The sequence below is a fragment of the Macaca nemestrina genome, chromosome 19 (assembly GCF_043159975.1).
Source record: "Macaca nemestrina isolate mMacNem1 chromosome 19, mMacNem.hap1, whole genome shotgun sequence".
NCBI classification, from domain to species: domain Eukaryota; kingdom Metazoa; phylum Chordata; class Mammalia; order Primates; family Cercopithecidae; genus Macaca; species Macaca nemestrina.
Genome location: NC_092143.1, coordinates 66,828,245 through 66,847,195, shown reverse-complemented (window position 1 = coordinate 66,847,195; position 18,951 = coordinate 66,828,245). Strand labels below are relative to the sequence as shown.

The window sequence follows — 18,951 nt, the reverse complement described above, 5'->3', positions numbered from 1 at the left end:
ACCTCCGTAACTGGATGAAAGGCAGGGGAGTATATTAGCTTGGAATACATTTCTGAAAGCAAGTATACATGTTTCGTTTTGTAGTTAGAGGTTAAAAATTAAAAAAAAAGCCCAAGACTCCTAACCACTTGAAAAGGATAAATGTTTAAAAATAAGAATTTTTACCTGGAAACTGATTAACATGAAATTTTGCAATGAGGTATGACTCACTGCCAAATTATTCCAGTAAGCTAGAACAGAGAACTCAGGAAAGTTCTGGTATGTCTCAGATAGAGATTTTATTTTCAAATAATGATGAATCTGGATTTTGTTCACTTAGGTCAGGACTAGGAAAGCAGCAAGAAGGTCACAGAGCCAACGTTCAGTGTCTATTATGTTCTCCGAATTCCATAACCATCCATCCAAACCAGCAGGGGTGCCTCCCACTCGATTCTCCCAGCTGGAGAAGAAACATGTTTTCTTGGAAGATTTATAACAATTGATTACATATTACCTCATATAGTAGCTATTTCTTTGCCTATCTTCTCTTTCCTAGTAGATTGTAAATATATGCCTAATTATTTTAAGTATGCCATAAAGTGTCTGGCATCATGGTGAATTTAAAAAGATGGAATTATATATATTACATATGTATATATATGTATATATAATATATATGTGTGTGTGCGTGTATATGTGTGTGTGTATATATATATTTTTCTTGAGACAAGGTTTCTCTCTCTCTTTCTCTCTCTGTCACTCAGGCTGGAGTGCAGTGGTGCGATCATGGCTCACTGCAGCCTCAACCTCCCCAGGCTCAGGTGATCCTCCCACCTCAGCCTCCTGCGTACCTGGGACCACAGGCACCTCAACTTGGGTAATTTTTTTTTTTTGGTAGATACGAGGCTTTCATCATGTTGTCCAAGCTGGTCTCAATCTCTTGGGTTCAAGTGATCCACCTGCCTCAGCCTCTCGAAGTGTTGGGATTACAGGCATGAGCCACTGCGCCTGGCCTATAAGTATTTTTAATAAGTATATTTTCTTAATAATGGCATGGGGACTATAGCAGTATGTAATATAGCCTTTGTAATTCTGACTATTAACAAGGACTCCTAAATGCCTCATCACGCATTATTTAATTATTTGAGGCAGATTTTGTGTTATACTCACTGAAAAGCTAATTTAGGATCAGTAGCTAAGTTAGCAAATGACCCAGCAAGCCACTCAATGGGGACAATTCAATGCTGTATTGTTGTCTTATACGTTCCATCCCATATGCAGGAATTCATTTTTCCTTCAGTAATACGACCATAAAACTCAAGCACCAGTTAAACTGTGGTGTGAAAATATGCATCAGAATCAGGTGATTTGGTGGAAAAGTGATTGAGAAGAAAATCAAACAGTTATAGTGACAATTACACATTTAAACCTTAGAGATTTCTGAAAGTCTCGGTGTATCCCTCAAATGTCAAATTACTACTGTACTTTGAATGTAGGAAACATTGCACTCATGACTTAATGAAGGGAAGGGCTGGGTATTAAGATAATCTTTGATTCAAAAGGAATTGAAATACTAGAATTTCAGAGCCTAAAGTTCAACTAGACCAATTTCTTCCACCCATACTGCAGGAATTCCCTCAATCTTCATTAAATTTATAACAAGAGGCCTGACAGAATTTTCTATGTGGACACGTCGGGAGAGAGGATGATTTGATCATTGCCATCCAATAGTAGCTTTTCTGGAGGCACCAATTAAACAGCAATTAGTGTACTGAAAGAATGTGGCCTATTCAACAGGATTTTTACAAACACCACTTGCTCACACCTGCATAAACCACTTTGGATACAAATATGCATTGTAGGATATTATTCTTGGACCATACCATCCTCTCTCAAAGCAGCTTCCTTAGGTTCTGCTGAAAAATTTTGAGGTCTATTAGGAAAACATGTGAAACATTGAACACATTCATTCACTTAAAAAATAATAAAATGTTCATTGAGTTGAAATAATGGACTCTTATTCCAAAGCACATCTCCTCTCCTGGCAGCATGCTAGGTGGCCTTTGAAGTGTATTAGAATTTCTTGCAAAAATGGAGGGAAACTCTACCAAAAGAGAAAGGTTATATCTTGCTACAAATTATATTATATTTTTATGTGTGTATATATGTGTAATAATATAATTTTATATTATATACATTATATAAAATTCCAGTCCAGACATATATCTGGACTGGAATGCAGAACACTTGGTCAGCAAGGTTTATGGGTTGTGTGATGAACATAACTTCTACACTGGCAAAAAGTGTGACTCAGATTAAATGTTTCATAGAAATAAGGGCTTCATCTGGCCTAAATCTAAAAGGACTTGTGGTTTGTGACATTCAAAGGATGGTGCCTGAGTGCTTGATCTCTTGAAGATGAACAGTGTATAACGAATTATCTACATTCAGACTGGCTTTGTAGGCAGTGCAAATGAAGGAAACACACCACTCTATATATGTGTACATACATAGTATATGTCCACACATAGTATATATACACACAAGTACACATACTTATACATCCCCATATACATATATATGTGTGTGTGTGTGTATAGATATGGTGGCAAGTAATTTTCACTAACATTCCCTCATATATATGTGTGTATATATACACATATATATGAATTTTATACCTAACAAAGCTCTATTCACAAAAAATTCTTCATATTTTCAACTGGGTATAAAGTGAAAGAAATGTAAATTATGTATTATGGTCATGAAATCATTTATGTACATTTAAAAGATATCCATAGTGATGCTGATGGTCAATTCCAGAATGCTTAGCCTAAACTTAACCTATTATTCTCACCTTGATAGAAAAGCCAAATAAATTGTATGCTTTAAAATCTCTAATAGGATTGCAGTTCTTAGACATTTAGTTTTATAGTCTCTTGTGAAAAGTCCTTCTTATTTCTTAACTTTGGTGGCATAAAAAAGTAGATGAGTTCAAGTGGTTTAAAATTTGCATTTACTTTGCACACCAAGGCATGAACTACAGTAGGCTGATAAAATGGCTTCATTTTTCTACTCTCTTGTTATTTTGGTTATAGATCCTATTTTCTATTGTCACCTGAATTTTAGAAAAATTTTTTCACTTGTCCTAGGAAAATAACAAAATGTTTCATGGTTTTTTACACTTACCATCCCATTTTCTATACAGCAAATACAATAAATCAATATTTCAAAATTACATTAATTCCATCCTCTAAGCACTGGTATAAATGCAATTTGGGTAATGAAAGCAAACGCACAGGACCATGAATGCCAAAAGTTAAAATATAAAAATAAAAACACTTTCAAAACTAGAAAGTCAAGTTTACTCTGATCCATTTTTCTTAATGTGTTGAAACTACAGCCACTGGTATTATTGAGGATTTCAGAAAATAGACCCACATGGAGATTCCGATAACTATGAATTATAGCTTTGTGAAATATTGACTGTGTAGTCAATATCTCATCTCAGATTCATAATCATTATCACATACTCACCATAAATACTGTTCTTATCTAGGGAATGATTCACATATTAAACCTGAGTATTTGCATCAAGAGCAAATATATATAATTTCGAGTTGTGGGATTGGAAATATAAGGCTCACAGTTTTGGATTACAGTGTAAGTCTCTGTTTGGCCCAGATCACAATTTGAATGAGTGAGTCAGAAATGTTTTGGCAGATGTTTGACTAAAAAGGTCACAAATACTCAAAAAGAATTGTGTGTTCTGCACTAAAATTTCTATGCCAGTGGTTCTCAAAGGGTGGTCCAGGGACTTCTGTGGTCTCCTAAACACTTTCGAGAGGTCTGTAAGGTCAAACTATTTTCACAATAATATTAGACGTTATTTGCCCCTTACACTCTCATTATCTCAAGAGGGTACGGTGAAGTTTTCTAGAGGCTGCCTAACATGTGATGACATCATCTCTCTGACAGCTAATAGAATGTGTGCTTGTATTCCTGTATTTAATAGATTTCTCCATTTTGATTTTTAATATGGAAAATGATAGTAACTCACAAAAACCAAAGCCCCTGTGGTCCTCAATAATTTCTAAGAATGTAAAGGCATCCTGAGATCAAGGAGTTTGTGACTGGTCTATGCTAATTGTAGAAAAGAGTGACTACTATATGTTCCACATAGAATAAAACCCGAAAATACATCATCATAAAGGAAACCTGGAATCTTGAAGGATGTGATTAATTGCTTCATTTTGTCTGCTCTACAATGGGGCAGAGGCCACTGCTACCATAGTGTTGAATTCTTTTAACGAAAGACATTGAAGGTACCGCCAGGTGAGAATCTACTCATATAGTACAAAAGTGGAAGTTTGTTGCAAACATTTTTGTTTTCAAGAACACTAGATAGGAATCAGTCTCTACAGAACCTCTACAGCTTTGATTTTAAATGATCACTTAATTCTGCCTCACAGTTTACATACTAATTCACAGTATTACTAAGTATTTTGGCCAAATCCTTTATAGATTCACAAAACCAAAATGACTTATGCTTTCATACTTATGCAATAAAAATGTAGTATTTTTTCAAACAGAAATTTAGATTATTTTAATAAGATGTATTTTTAAACAATAGTCTAACTTGGCCTATCTTCTATATTCAATTCAGGAACAGATGTGACAGAATAGCATTTTTAGAAGTGATACAAGGTAAGACAGTAACTTTAATTTGGATCTACTGACACATTATGTCAACTAAATGGGCTCACCCATTCTTCCTTATATTTTGTATTTCATCTCCTTAACTTATTATTTGTTCACTTTTAGAATGATAACTGAGAAGATAAACTGCACATTCCTTATTTTGACACATAACTCACATAAATCTCGTTTCATCAGAGCCCAAGGAAGCACAAAGTTGCCCCAGGACCCACTGTGGGATGGAAGACTGAGGAATGGGTGGGCTCCAAGTCCCTCAGTCTTGCCTCTCCCAGGTCAACCAGATCAGCTCTTTATTTGGTTCAGGGATTCAACGTGAAAATTAACTGCAACCCTCATTTTAGGCTAAATACCTGTGTTGTTAATAGTAATACTCATAATAACAGAATAATTTTCAGTTCGACTCTATTCTCCTCCATGGGAACCAACAAGATCGAACAAAAAGCATGTTACTTTCAGATCATTTCATCAGAAAAATAAGGACAAGACATTATACCCATTTTCAAGGTGAAGTAATATTAAAAATAAGTTATTTTTCTTTTATAATAAGTGATATTTCTGGAATAGAATCTAGGTCTCTGACTCATTTTTTTTAAAACTACCAGTCTATAGCTAAGAATAATAAGAATAACCAAATCTTCCTATGTTTATATCTTATATCCGTACCCATCATTTCATTTTCACTGTATAACAGCCTGTAAGCGTGATGTTTATTTCTTCATATCTGAGGTTCAGAGGACTTACAGACCAAGATTAGTCACACATTAATCAAGTGGACCACTCAAGGCTAGATTCAATGTCTTTGGGTGCAAAATTTTCAACTATAAAGCTTTGGTTAAGTAATATTTATTCTATTCCATTAAATGGAAGATATACATACTGGACAAGAGTAGATTTCTTTCTTTTCTTCCTCTTTCCCTTCCAATTTTAAGCCCCCCAGGACAACAATAACCTGGACATCCACCCAGCTTGGAGCCCAGTGGGAACAGAACATGAATAAAACAGGATTTGGGAGAATGAGTCATGACAAGCGAGGTGAATGATCCCACAGTCCAATAAACCTGACCCCTAAGTCTATCACACTGGGTCAGAAGGTCCAATTATAGGTCTGTTCTAGTTCTTTTTATGATTGACAGCAGCCAGAGGCAAAATTACTTTGGTGTCTATTAATCCAGGCTCTAATTTTCCCTTTGCCCCAATACACAGAAAGCATCATGGTGGCCCAGGGTGAGTGAGACTGTGAATCCAGATTTAAAATGCCCCTGTTTCCTATAAGAATAGCAACTGAGTTCAATCCCAGTCCTCTTCACGAGGACATTACCTGCAGCTCTGTTTGGAAGAAAAACTTCTGTGGACATTGTGTACAGTCATAGATCTTGTCTTCTTGTCCATGGGCAGAGAAAATATGCTGCTGCAACTTGTTTGCTTGAACAAATACTGAAATGATAAAAGAACGGTGAACTTGGGTTATTTTGTTTCCGAAATGCCCTCAGTCGATGACTCCGCGTGAACACAGCAGGCTGGACCGCACGCCTCCCAGGTGTGACTTACTGCTGGAGACCTGGGGAGAGCTGAGTCACATTCGCTCATGGTTGGGTCTCTGGCTTTTGTTAAGATGCACTCTACAGAGCACCTAATTCAACCCAAACAGCTCCAAAGTAAAGGTTTATGGAGGCCCTGCTCCCTATAAATCTTTAAAAAATAAAGCCGAAAACTGTCAAATGCATAGCTCTGTCTCAACAGAAATGACTCCTATTTCTCAGCAACCCACAGGTTAAGAAATCATAGATGCCAAAACCCTGTTTATTGTGTTTGCCTAAAGTTATAGCTAGCAAACAGTTCTCTATTTAAATGTGTTAATGCTAAAAATCATATCCCACAGCTACTCTGGGGCACTGTCTATAAATGTGAAACAGAATGGCAGGTAAATTCTCTTTGGATACTTTAAGATCAACTCAGCCTACACACTGAATGCAAGGGTTTCAATAATATAAACATGTTCAATTTTAATGACTACAAAACAAGGCCCTAAGACTGTGTAACAGTTTACCTAGGAGACATACTATTAATAATTAAATTGTATATGCCAGAGGCAGTGTTTGGGTTGGCAGAACTGACTTCTGATGGATGCCTGGTGCACTGTGACCTAAAAAAGTTTGCATCTACAATATTAATCTGTATAGGCAGGGAAAGGATTTATTAAAGATGTTGGCATTTGACTTTGACTCCACTCTAATCATTAAAATTATTCTAATTGCCAGCCAACCTAAAATATTAGAATATTGTTCTTGTGAGTCATACATTTTAATCACATTTCTCATTACCTTAAAAAAACTGCTCAGATTTCCTTTCCCACCTAACACACTTTATATTGGAAGGGTTTTAAAAAAAATTGTTATTTCTAAATTACTTCAAGATACACTAAAACAATTCAGGTCTGTCTGCAGAGAAAATGCAGACTGTGTACAATTACTGCATTTTTGTCTCTTTATCCATATCAACAAGAAGAAATGAGGTTTTTACACAGATTTGCAGCTAATCTGCATATAACTCAATACATTTTATGAGGCTTCTGGCTACAACATGAAAGACCTATTTTATTAGGGGTCTTAGTTGTGAGGTGACCTATGACCCAGTCCTCCTTTATGAAGACTTACAAGCTTTTATAAAGAATCCAGACTCTTGACTCATTGTATCTTAAGATATATACTACTGATGGTAAACCATAGCAGTATATATTTTTAAGTATAAACCTGGAAGAATAAAAAGAGTTCCAAAAGAAGGATCAAGAGTGGCTGATGGAATTATTGAATGAAGGAGTCAAACAGGCAACTGTTGAAGGCAGAGTCATCAACGTACCAGGTAGTAATTGTGCTAACTGTGCAATGAACATGGCCCCTCTCCTTTTATTTTATCACAGAAGAGAAATCTATAGGCTGAGTTCAGTGAAGGTAAATAATCAATGCTTGGAATTTTGCTCTGCAAACAAAGAAGGCAATTTTGAGAGAAGGATATATTCCCCCTCCTCCAACAAATAAAAAGGCAACATAGCTTGAGGGGCTTAACCACTGAGTCTAAAACACATGCAAAATAATCACAGAGGATTTTCTAAAATAACTTTGTCATTGTTAGGGGAATACCAGAAATGTGTGTGATCATATTTCAACCCCCAAGGGCTTCAAATGAAAGTTTCAGATTTACTTTTTTTTTTTTTTCCTGCTAAAAACTGTAATGCTATCATATTTGTTAAAAAGTTTCTTCTTAAAAGTGTAAATGGAGATCAACTTCTACTCTAAAAATCCAATTTCATAGGCAATAAATGCCTCATCTAATCTGTTTTCTATGTCAGAGAATTTGGGGTGAGTTTTAACAGTATCTTTTTATTTCTGGTGGAGAATGTTATGAAATTCTCCATGTTTAAGTAGCAGACATGTGCTGACAACAAGGCTGCACTTTTAGCTGAACATCTTGTGATTAAAAAGCAGCTCTGTGCAGGGAGCCTTACCCTTGGTAACCTTTAACATCGAGAGAAAAAAAAAAAAGTGAACACAACATGTATGTAGTTTTCCAAATGGAAAAGTGCAAACTTCTGAGAGAACTTGAAATGCCATTTGTTCATCCTGACAGTTAACCTTCCTGCTCATGTGAGCCTTTAAGTAGGCTGCAATCAATAATGCTAATAAAGCAGAAATCAAACATCTTCCCCCCAAAGTGAACTGAAGTCATGTCTGTAAAAGGCCATAGCAGTGGGAAGTAACGCTTTGGTAGGAAAGACATGATGTGGCCATCAGCCTCTCCTGTGTCTTCCTGAAATAATCTTCCCACCTGTAAAGCAGACTGGACACTTGAAGGTGCCTCCCATCCCTTCGAAGCTGTGCTCTATCAGGTGGCACTGGAGTTTGGCAGGAGAGTCAAAGGTCTGGCTGCAGAGTTTGCATTCATGGTTCAGTCCTTCATCTGTCAAGGAAAACACAGGAACAGAAATGGTGAAAACCTGTCATATCTTTAATACACTAGAGAGTTATCTTTAATTGCATACATTAAACTATTTCCATCACCTAATATACATATGTAGCAGCATATATGGTTTCTGGTTATTTCACATTATTCATGAGTTTATATCAATTTAAAACAGTTCTGGAATTTAAAATCCAAAGATAATCAGAAGTCAGATTTTATCTTAGGGCTAATGCATTTTATTAAACTTTTAAAATATAATTGGTATGTCAATAATGAGGCATTTCCTTTTCTCTAATTACCATGATATTCTGGGTTCTGTATTTCCAAAGTCCTAAAATAAAAGAGTGTGGACAGCTTCTTCCTCAGTGATTCTCCTCTGACTTATCTAGAAGGTCCTGGAAGTGTCTATTTCTAACCATAGGTCTTCAGTGGTATTCAGTTGATCAAACTATCTTTTTCTATTTCCAAGAATTTCTGGCAATTTTGAAGTATTATCAATAGGGCAGTCTCTTACAAATGCCCTTTTCTCTGCTTCGCACCTCTAGTCTCCCATAGTCTTCCTAGTTCATCTCTCCCTTACCTCTGTAAGACAGTTTCAATTTTACCCCCAGAACCAGACTCTGCCTCTGTTTCTCTAAAGCACTTTTGTGACCTCCAGGCTCACTTGACTAGCCCTGAATTTTTCTTGGATATCTTAAGAACAAGAAAGCAGAAAAATATTTTGATGTCATAACATTGCTATATAAAGTGGAGAGTTTTGTTACACATAGACACTGTTATTTTAAACATTTATGGATTTTAAACATTTAAAGTTAAAATTTAAAATTTAAGGATTTAAAATGTAAGGATTACCTTAACTTATTTCAGTGTGCAATTGTAAGATATAAAAAACTAGCGGCACTAGAGCTAGCAGCCTAGCTCACACTGACTTAGTGTTTGCTGTGTTTCAGAACTGCTCAGAGACACGAATTCATTTAATTGCCCTTAAACCCTATGAGAAACACTACTATTAGTCTCATTTCACAGATGAGAAAAATGAGGCACAGAGAGTTTAAGTAACTTTGCTCTGAGTCACAAGGACTCATAATTGGAAGAGCCAGAACCTGAATGCAGGCAGTCTAGATTCAAACCTGGGCACTCTGGCCTCAGGGACCATATCTTAATAGATATGGTGGGGCACACATCCACTACTTCCAAGACTACTTATTAAACAGTAGAGGCTGCACTTTAACCTGGCTTGTTATCACATTATACTTTTATATTCTCCTGTTAGCAATGATTAAAAAACGCTACTAAGATATTCTAGGTCTAGGGAATGAAAGACATCGTCACATTATAAGGGTAACAAGTCTACACTGCAGTTATTTGCTTTCATTCAAAGACAATATGCATGTGTAAGTCCTTCACCAGCTGATATTACTGGCAATACCAAGTCCCAATTACAAAGTGAGTTATTATTAGCTAACTAGGAGTAAAATCACTCTATTTGTATTCCTAATCTTTCTTCGCATACAAGTATGAGTCTTTAGAAGCAGAGGATTGGAATTTGTAAAAAGAGAAGCAAAGCACTAATTAAGCCACCCAGTACTGTCTACATTTCACAAGAGATAAAAACCTACTCTGTATCTGGGTGGCACAGTAAATTCCTTGATTATAATTATGTAAGAGGGAGTTTAATTGTGCATACTGACATGACAAGGGGTTATACAAAAAGCTTTAGGGATTATATAAGATCAAGGGTTTTTTCATCTGTTTCTTTCTTTCTTTTTTTTAAATCTCGAAGTCACCAAAAAATTTCCAGATTTTAGACATTAAGAAATATAAAAAACACTATTTATTGTAAGAAATTGGATTGGCAAGTTAATCTTCAGAAATACTTGCTAACATTAAAAGTTCTCTATTTCCTTAATGCTACATACCTTTATTTTGAATAGTAAGAAGGTTACTAAGGGTTTTCGTCTTTTAAAATTATGTGGGTTTTGCACAAGAACCAAGAGATGGCCTATGGATATAAGCTGATATACACTTGTTCCAGAATTTTATAACTTGCAATAGGTGTGATGTAACATAACAGATCTGGCAGGTTTTCCTGGGGATAACGATTGACTGTCACATGAGCATAAAGTGAATTATGCACATTAGGATGCTCTGTAATATAATATTATCTTTCTTGACTATGAGTACTTTGTTTGGAAAAATAAGAGAAGGGAAAATAAATAAGACATATGTACATAAGTGCAAGGAAAATGTACTCATTCATTTTTATGTATTTCTTACCCAAAGAAAAGAGAAGTTGCATCCCAAAATGTTAAATAACCCAAATTCGGTCAAATGAATTCACAAAAAGGTGATACGCAGGCATAAAGGTATTTATGCCTTATTAGTGTATACTTATTTTCTACATACTCTGTCTTTTATTTGTGAAAGCACTAAGTGACAGCAACAGTAACAATCACATCTAGCATTTTCAGAACTCTTTTTACAGCTTTAAAAGTCCATTGTAATGTTCAAAAAAAAAAGTTGGAAGTTCTACCTGCCTTTTATTTTTAAGTTACACCGTGAGGTCTTTCCCAATAAACTGATCTCCTAGTTATTTCCACAGGAGAGAAAATACATATGAATTGTTACACAGCACATTATAAGATGAGCAAAAGCCAATACGCTCTTAGGTAGACGTTGAGAGTCCTCCTCTTTTCTCTCACCTTTGTTCATTTCCCTACTCCCACCATCTTCACACTTGTGTATTACCTCAAGTTCAAATGTATAATGAGAAAGAGAGATAGTAACACAAAACATTCTAACAACTTGTTAATATAATTCATTTTGTATTTTTTTTTAATTGAGGGCAGCACAGGTAGTAACAGAAAACAAACCTTATTTATAATAAGAATTCCAAAAGTTTATCCTTATTCAGAGTCCTTAACTCTTCTCTTCTAATTCCATAATTACCTTTGTATGGCTGAGAGCTATGTCTGACTTTTCAAATAATTTCTGAAAACCCTTAGAATTGGGGGAGATCTGGCTGAGTTAAACCCCATTTCTTTTCAAAACTGAGCTTCTCTGCTTTCTTCCCCCATCTGGTATAAGGTGGTAAAGAACAGTAAATGTAACTGCTGTTTTATTTTAAAGCCAGTGTTCTTGATGTGATACTATCAGCACCTCTACTCAGGATTCTGCCCACAAAGCATAACCTGAATTGTGCCTTTCCCCCTCCTCTTCCTAAAGGTGCCAAAAAGCTTAAAATATTCAATCAAAATAACCATTTCTGCTCTCTGGAAAGGTAGCAGCTGACAGTAATTGGATAATACAGTCTGACTCATTTATTAAAAAGAGATTCAGAGTCAATTGATTTAATAACCATTACAATATTCCATTAAGGATATAATAGGCTAGTACAGCCCTATTTTTTAATTAAGAATTATAGATGGGATCTTCGAATGAAACTTCTAGATTTTTCTTCTCCTTTTTGCTTATCTATATTCTCCAGATTTTCTACAATGAGCACAATTTGCCTTGTAGGTTACTTTGAAATTAAAAGATAGAGGAAAAAACCTACCCTTTCTATACCCTATTAATGAAGATTGATTACAACACTGAAATTTCGCTAGCTAAAAAGTTAGATAGGAAATGAGTAATATTATGAAGTATAGAAAAACTCCAGTTTTGCCCAATTAAACTTAAAAGTTTTCTAGCCCAATATGTGCAAAAACAAAAGTTAGCAAGAGGAAAGGGAGAAAGAAGTATCAGAATGCAATTTAGCTATATGAGCAAACATGGAGCTTTCTGTACGAGCCTGTATCTTTCCAGAACACACGGAATTGCCCCTCTCTGTTGGATACTGAGGGAGGTGTATGTGCCTAGCAATGGGGGTCCAATGTCAGAGTGGGGCCTTTACCATTGAGAACATGCTGGAAGCCAGCAACTTCCTGTCTTGGTCACCCACTGGAAGGCATGACCAAAGCTACTCTAAGCATAATTGAGAAATCATTTCACATGTACAGAAATTTCAGCTAAAATAATTATTTCCATTTGTTAATCTTCATTTAACTGTGAACATAAATGTAAACAGGAATCAAGTCTACATAAAAGAGACTGATGCTAATGTAAATATTTACTCCAATATTAAATGTTTCAAAGGAAAGCGTCTGCATACATAATTGGACTACAACCTCCCCGACTTAGTAGGAAACGTGATAATCACTTACAAAATTTTGTGCTCTAAGAAAACCATCTGCTTGTCTAAAGCCAGTTCAAAGACGATTGACAACTTCTATGCCTCCAATTTATACAACTTGGACCTACGTAACTATTTATTAGCCTGTTTTATAACAGAAGAAATATTAGTTACCATTTGGATGCTCAAGCACAGGTTTGAATTGTGAGCTCCAAGGTGGCAATTGTTAGTTTAACACAAGACACTGACATTTCAATATAAGCTTTAAAAAAGAGAAACCCTTTAAGCAGCCTCCAGACTGTGTGTCCCATGTTTATACTCCTTTTCCTTCAATAAAAACAAAAATCTAGAGTGGCTACAAGCAAATGTTCAGTGGCTGACTTACATACAGCTGTTATCCCAGGAATCACTGGGGGCCCCCTTATATCGTCTGATCAACACTACAGCCATTACTGAGGGCCAATTTGTAACAGTTTATAAGTAGAACTCCTTCTCCCTTTTACCCTCGAGACTGGCCAGAAGGGTCCTCCAGCCTCTTCCACTGCATAAATCTATAGGCTAAAGTCCACAGATATAAACCCCTCCTGCTATATCATCATGTGGCCAGGGCCATACTTAAAAGCTCTGATCTGAGTGGGAGTAAACTCTGCCCTCAGAATCCAAACAGAGGAATCAAATGCCCTACAGTTGTAACTTATCCAGTTCGAATGTGTGTTACCACTATATCCTCACATATATTTTTAAATCCAAGAAAACTATGCCCTAACCCAATTCCCAACCCCCGATCCTTTACTTTGCTTCTCCTCTTCCCTGAGTTAATTTCCAAGCACACATTTATAAGCTAGGGGTCCGAGGAGTAACAAAGAAAAGCCATACGTGACAAAACTCACCCCTCGGCTACGTTGGCTCGCCCTAGAAACCAGGAGTAGAAAAATAGGCAGACTGCAGTGTAATTTGCCATGCACACAGCCATCACATTCTTTCTAGGGCCATAGCACTCGGCCACGATAATTTGTTGTATTATATACAGCACATATTTCACGACTGTAACATAAACACACTGAGGTGCTAATTTGGCAATAGAGACTGACTTAGGCTTCAAAGTCTGCCAGTAGATTAGTCATTAAGCCCCCAAAGTGAGGCAGAATTTCAGAGTATTGAATATTGTGTGAACGTTTTTTCTCATACCAGTTAAAAAGTTCTGCCCTTATTTTTTTTTTGAACAGGTTGCCATGAAAATGAATGCCTGAAGACCGATGCTAGCACCTTCTAGGAGTTTTGTCACTGGCAATATGGGAGTGTCTGGCACTGTCAGTGTTTCTATGCCACATGAGAGAGGAACAGGAGACACAGGCATGAGACTCTTACAATAAGAGGAAAAGGACACTGGGGCATGAGGAAATGAGCTCCAGGTTCCTGGACCCTGCGTGCACAAAGTGCCTAACCCTTAGGTATGTGAAGAAGAGCCGCAGGATACACCTCCTGTGTGCCTCAGTCAGAATCTCACTTCCGGGAAATCTATAGGTGCAAGCTTACCTTAACTCAGTTACTGGCCGTTTTTAGCCAGTGGTCTAAAGGTTACAATGCTTTTGGACTTTATAAGCAAAGCCACTGATATTGCCACTGTTATTTCCTGCCTTGAACTTCTCATTATCAGCAGGGCTGGAGCAGGAAATGATTCAACTGGGGTAGGCTGCATGGTACCCAGCAGATTTTAAAGAGCCCAGGGGCTGCCTAGAGCCCCATAAACACCAGCAGCTTGGAAACTAGCAGGAGGTCCAGGTGGGTAGGGAGAAGAGAGGCAGGCAGTGGGAGTTCAGATGCTCTGAGATGCAATATCGTCCAATTCCTTGGCTATTATTATAGGTTGTGTGAAGTACTTATTAGAATATTCTCATGTAGGAGAAAACATTGGAATGTTGTTCAAACAATAAACAGTAAAACAAACAGCCCACCAAAAAGGTAGCTTTCCTTCAACTGTGGGGACTCAGCAGTGGTATTTTGGCACAAGTAGGGCATGGGGATAAGCGCACAGACTACAATGCCTTTCAAACCTGGCCAGTACATTAGCTCCTCTAGTTCTTTCTTTTCTTCTTCACATTCTGAATCTAAACATGGACCCCACAGCTGAAGTCTCAGAGAAAACATGGTGCCTACAGATAGCTTTAAAGGCAAAACTTTGCCCTCAATTTTTTTTTTTAAATTAAAACAAACAAACAAACAAACAGCAAACACCAGTTTTGGAAGGGCACTGATAAACTCACTTTGATTTCTCCTCTCCCAATCCCAAGAAAAAAATTGTTAACAAAGAAAAGAAGAAAGTAGTGGATGTTTCTTAGCAAATATTCTGGAAAAGGCAAGGGCAGGGATAAGGACGGGAGTGAGGACTGAGACCAACTAAGTCTGAAGTATGTCCTCCAGGTTTGATTAGATATTAGAGTTGCTTTTAAACAACTCGGATGTTGTGTAAAGCTCTGACTTCAGTATATGCCACAGTGTTCCACTGAAAAGGATCCAGTTTACCTGAACAGTCAATTTTCCCCCTCATTCATACCCACTTGAATATAGGAGAGTACATTTTTTTCTTTCAAAAAATTTTTGCCACCTAATCTTTAGTGCTGTTCTGTTATCTGACTTGAAAGAAAGTTTGTGAGCACGCAAATACAAGTATAAAACATTTGTTTCCATTTACATAACAAACTAGATGAATGGAATGATTGAAGACAGCAGTGTTTCCAATTCAGCAATGCGTTTCAGTTTTTGCCTTGCCTACAACGAGTGGTGGGTGGCAACCCAGACCATCTCAATGCCGTGAGAGTGCTGAGAACTAAGTCTGGGGTTTTCACCTATTCTTGCTACAGTGCAAGTTCCAGGAGGGCAAGGGTATTTGTCTGTTTTGCTCATTGATGCACACGAAGTACCTAGAATAGTACATGCACGGCTCATAGCTGGAACTCAATAAATATTTATTGAATTCATGGGAAATAACTACTTAGCAAATCCTAGACTTAATTTCATCAGAATAAAATGCCAAGAATGATGGTAAAACAGTATCTATTGTTTGTCAGTTGAGTTTCAAAATTTTGCTCCATTCCCTTGTGCATTAAGCTCTGTGCATATAACACAGTGGACCAGCAAAATCTACCTTACAGTGCTCGGCTTCATTTTTCCCAAAATAAGATGAAAATATTCTGGGAAATAAAGCATTAGCAAAGTAGCTGTCTAATTTGCCAACTTATCCCTGGCAAGAAACTGATGAGTCAAAACTGATCCCTTATTTCCAGAAGAAAAATATTATGATGTATCTTGTATCTGAAATACCAAAAAGTGCCATATCAAAGAAGGGATAATTGCCTTTTATTTGTCCCAAGTCACAGAGAAGGTTCTATACCACACATCCATGATCCATAAACAATTTTTGTTAATTGTCTGGATTCTCATGTTACAAAGCTCCATTCTTTTAACTAATTGGTTAAATCAGATGTGTGTACTTATTATACTCTTTGTTTAAAATGTCTCTTGTTTGATATCAAATACCTTCTATTAATGCCCTTACATCTGGGACTTCCAGCAGTAGTGGAAATACAGGTATATTTACCTTTGAGTACGGTACAAAACCCCCACAAATTGGTAAGATCGAAAGAGGATAGTTCATGCAGCATAAACTAAATGTAACCTGCTTTAAAGTTTAATCTATTGGGAAAACATCTTTGAGAACCGAGACAGTGCAAGAGTCAATATTAATTCCACACAGCGAGGGGGGCCCGCAACACGAGCCATGTGCTGGACACGGCACTCATCAGGCATGTTTTCCTGTTGCTGTGCTGAGTTTATGGCAAGGGTCAGGACCTTTTCTTTCTTTATTTCTGCTTTTTTTTTTTTTTTTTATCTTCTTCTTCTTGGCATAAAGCCACTAGTTATCTGAAGGAGAAAGTCTCCAAACATTGAAAAGCTGTTTATCCTTGCTAGAAAGCACGGCTTGCTACTGCTGATGATGTTTTAAACAACAAAAACAAATCAAACAAACACAAGAAACTGAGTGAGGTTCAACAGCTTCTGCAAATGTTACGGACCTTGACAACCATGGGTTTTAAGTGCTCACAGATTTAGATGAGAAACTAAGTCTAGTGTTTTCAAAGCTAATTACCTTTCTAAGAAACTGCATTATTGATTACTTATTACAGAGGTGACATCTTCTCTCCTTCTGATTCTGTTTATTAATAGAATCAGAGTTCACCACAAAAGCACAAGTCATATCTGCAATGGCACATGGGGGTGTTAAGGGGGGCAAAATCTCTCTGATTTCCAACGGGCTCGATCCTGCTCCTTTTCACTTTGTGGCAATGGTAGGAACACCATTAAGCAGCAATGCAAAAATCACAATACTGCATGCTATTTGCAAATGAGTCACATTTTTATTGTTCTATTGGTGTGACCTTAGAAACTTGGCCTTGAAGAATTAAAAAAAAAAAAAAAGGTAATGGCACAATAAACGCAATAAGATTTCTAAAAACAGTTTATTGGAAATGTGCTGTGAAACTTGAATTCTTCTAATCAAACGATGCCACCCCTTAGAGAAATTTGCCTGTGCATTATTAAAGTGATATACTGCAGTACTAGTTAGAGCTCCATAACCTTTAAATTGCCTGATTGTAATTAAGGCCACTAGTTTTATTTAGGAAGGTTCAAGGAGGCTCAATTTAAGTTGGCTTAACTAGTGTGAATTTAATGTCATGCCGCCAGAAGGCAGAGGAGCATTCTGGCCTGGCTGTTCTGTGGCACATGCAGCTGTGGGGTCATGTATTCTAAATTAAACCCAGATTTTAAAGAAACTACAGATATCAGTAAATAGCTGGATGTGTGTAAACAGACGCCCACATGTTTGCATGTGTACATCATTCATTCTTTCATTCAGTCATTCAGTATGCTGGCAGTTTTCCAATTTAGGAATCTACATACAGTTGATCCTGGAACAACATCGTTAGAACTGCGTGGGTCCACTTATCTGCAGATTTTTTTCAACCAAATGTGGACTGAAAATATAGTACTCACGGGATGTGAAACCTGCATATAGGGGTTCCACATATACTGTGGGACTTGTGCATGCAGGGATGTGGGTATACATGCGGGTCCCAGAATCAAGCCCCTGCGTATCCCAACAGACAGCTATACAGCTGATCATTTTTAGAATGAGGAGAAGGGGTTTGCAGATTTTTTTTAAGAGCATGATGACCCCTTTCACAGAAAGGCATGGCTTAAAGAAATGTCCAATCAGCCTTAATGATTTAAAATGAAATGTGCATGTAACAAAGTTGTAAAGGCAGGAATCTTATTATACAGAAATTCTAGAAAGGGAAATTTATAGTCAGGAATATGAGAAGAAAATAAAAGGTATTCTTTGGACAGGCCACCGAATGGATGCTGAGAACAATATATAAACTTCACTGAAAGGGCAGCAAATCAAGGACTGAAACAAAAGATGAAAGAAAATGTAGGTACTCAAAGCACAGACTAGCAGAAGCAAAGGGAAGCAGCAGAGAGAAAACACTTACAGATTTGACCCATGTTCAAAATTTTACTGGATGTGAACTCAACAACATTCATCTCTGGATAGAATGCTGGCAATTTTCTGTAGCTCCAACAGCAATAATGATAAATGAATTTCTTTACAGCCAAGTGGCTCAAGCAGCCAACTACGTTACCACTATATAATTAATAACAATAAGCAATTAAAGAGAACAGCAGGTTACAACTATAAGGTGTCAAAATATATTAGCAAAGGAAAATACAGCAACAACACACTTAAAAGAAAAATAAATGTATGGTACATGAATCCATGTACAGTGTCTTCTTCCAGACTATATTTTGGATAAAGCTTTTATGTTTGAAGAAAAATAGACGCTGGCCTAAAACTACTATAAAGCAATTAATATCCCTCCAAAAACAAATAACACTCTCAATGCTTAGAGAAATCTGAAATGTGATACGGGACACATGACTGGGAAGGCACACAAGAATTGGCTGGCTACTATTTGGCTTTTTTTTTTTTTAATTAAAAGACAATTTTTTAAATTAAAAGATACTCTAATAAATACCTCACAAAACTGTATTTTTTGGCTTAAGTG

The 18,951-nt window shown here is 36.8% G+C and overlaps 1 protein-coding gene across 4 annotated transcripts in view; it reads right to left on the bottom strand.

The window, feature by feature from the left end:
• Positions 1-18,951, bottom strand: part of LOC105465267 (zinc finger protein 521) — a 292,362-nt gene that overhangs the window by 21,160 nt on the left and 252,251 nt on the right. For all 4 annotated transcript variants that reach the window (XM_024787831.2, XM_011713605.2, XM_011713620.2 and 1 more), the window contains 2 exons: positions 8,518-8,649; positions 6,014-6,129 (listed from right to left, as the gene is read on the bottom strand). In XM_024787831.2, coding sequence (XP_024643599.2) covers positions 6,014-6,129; positions 8,518-8,649 — 248 coding nt within the window. The remainder of the gene's footprint in view (positions 1-6,013; positions 6,130-8,517; positions 8,650-18,951) is intronic.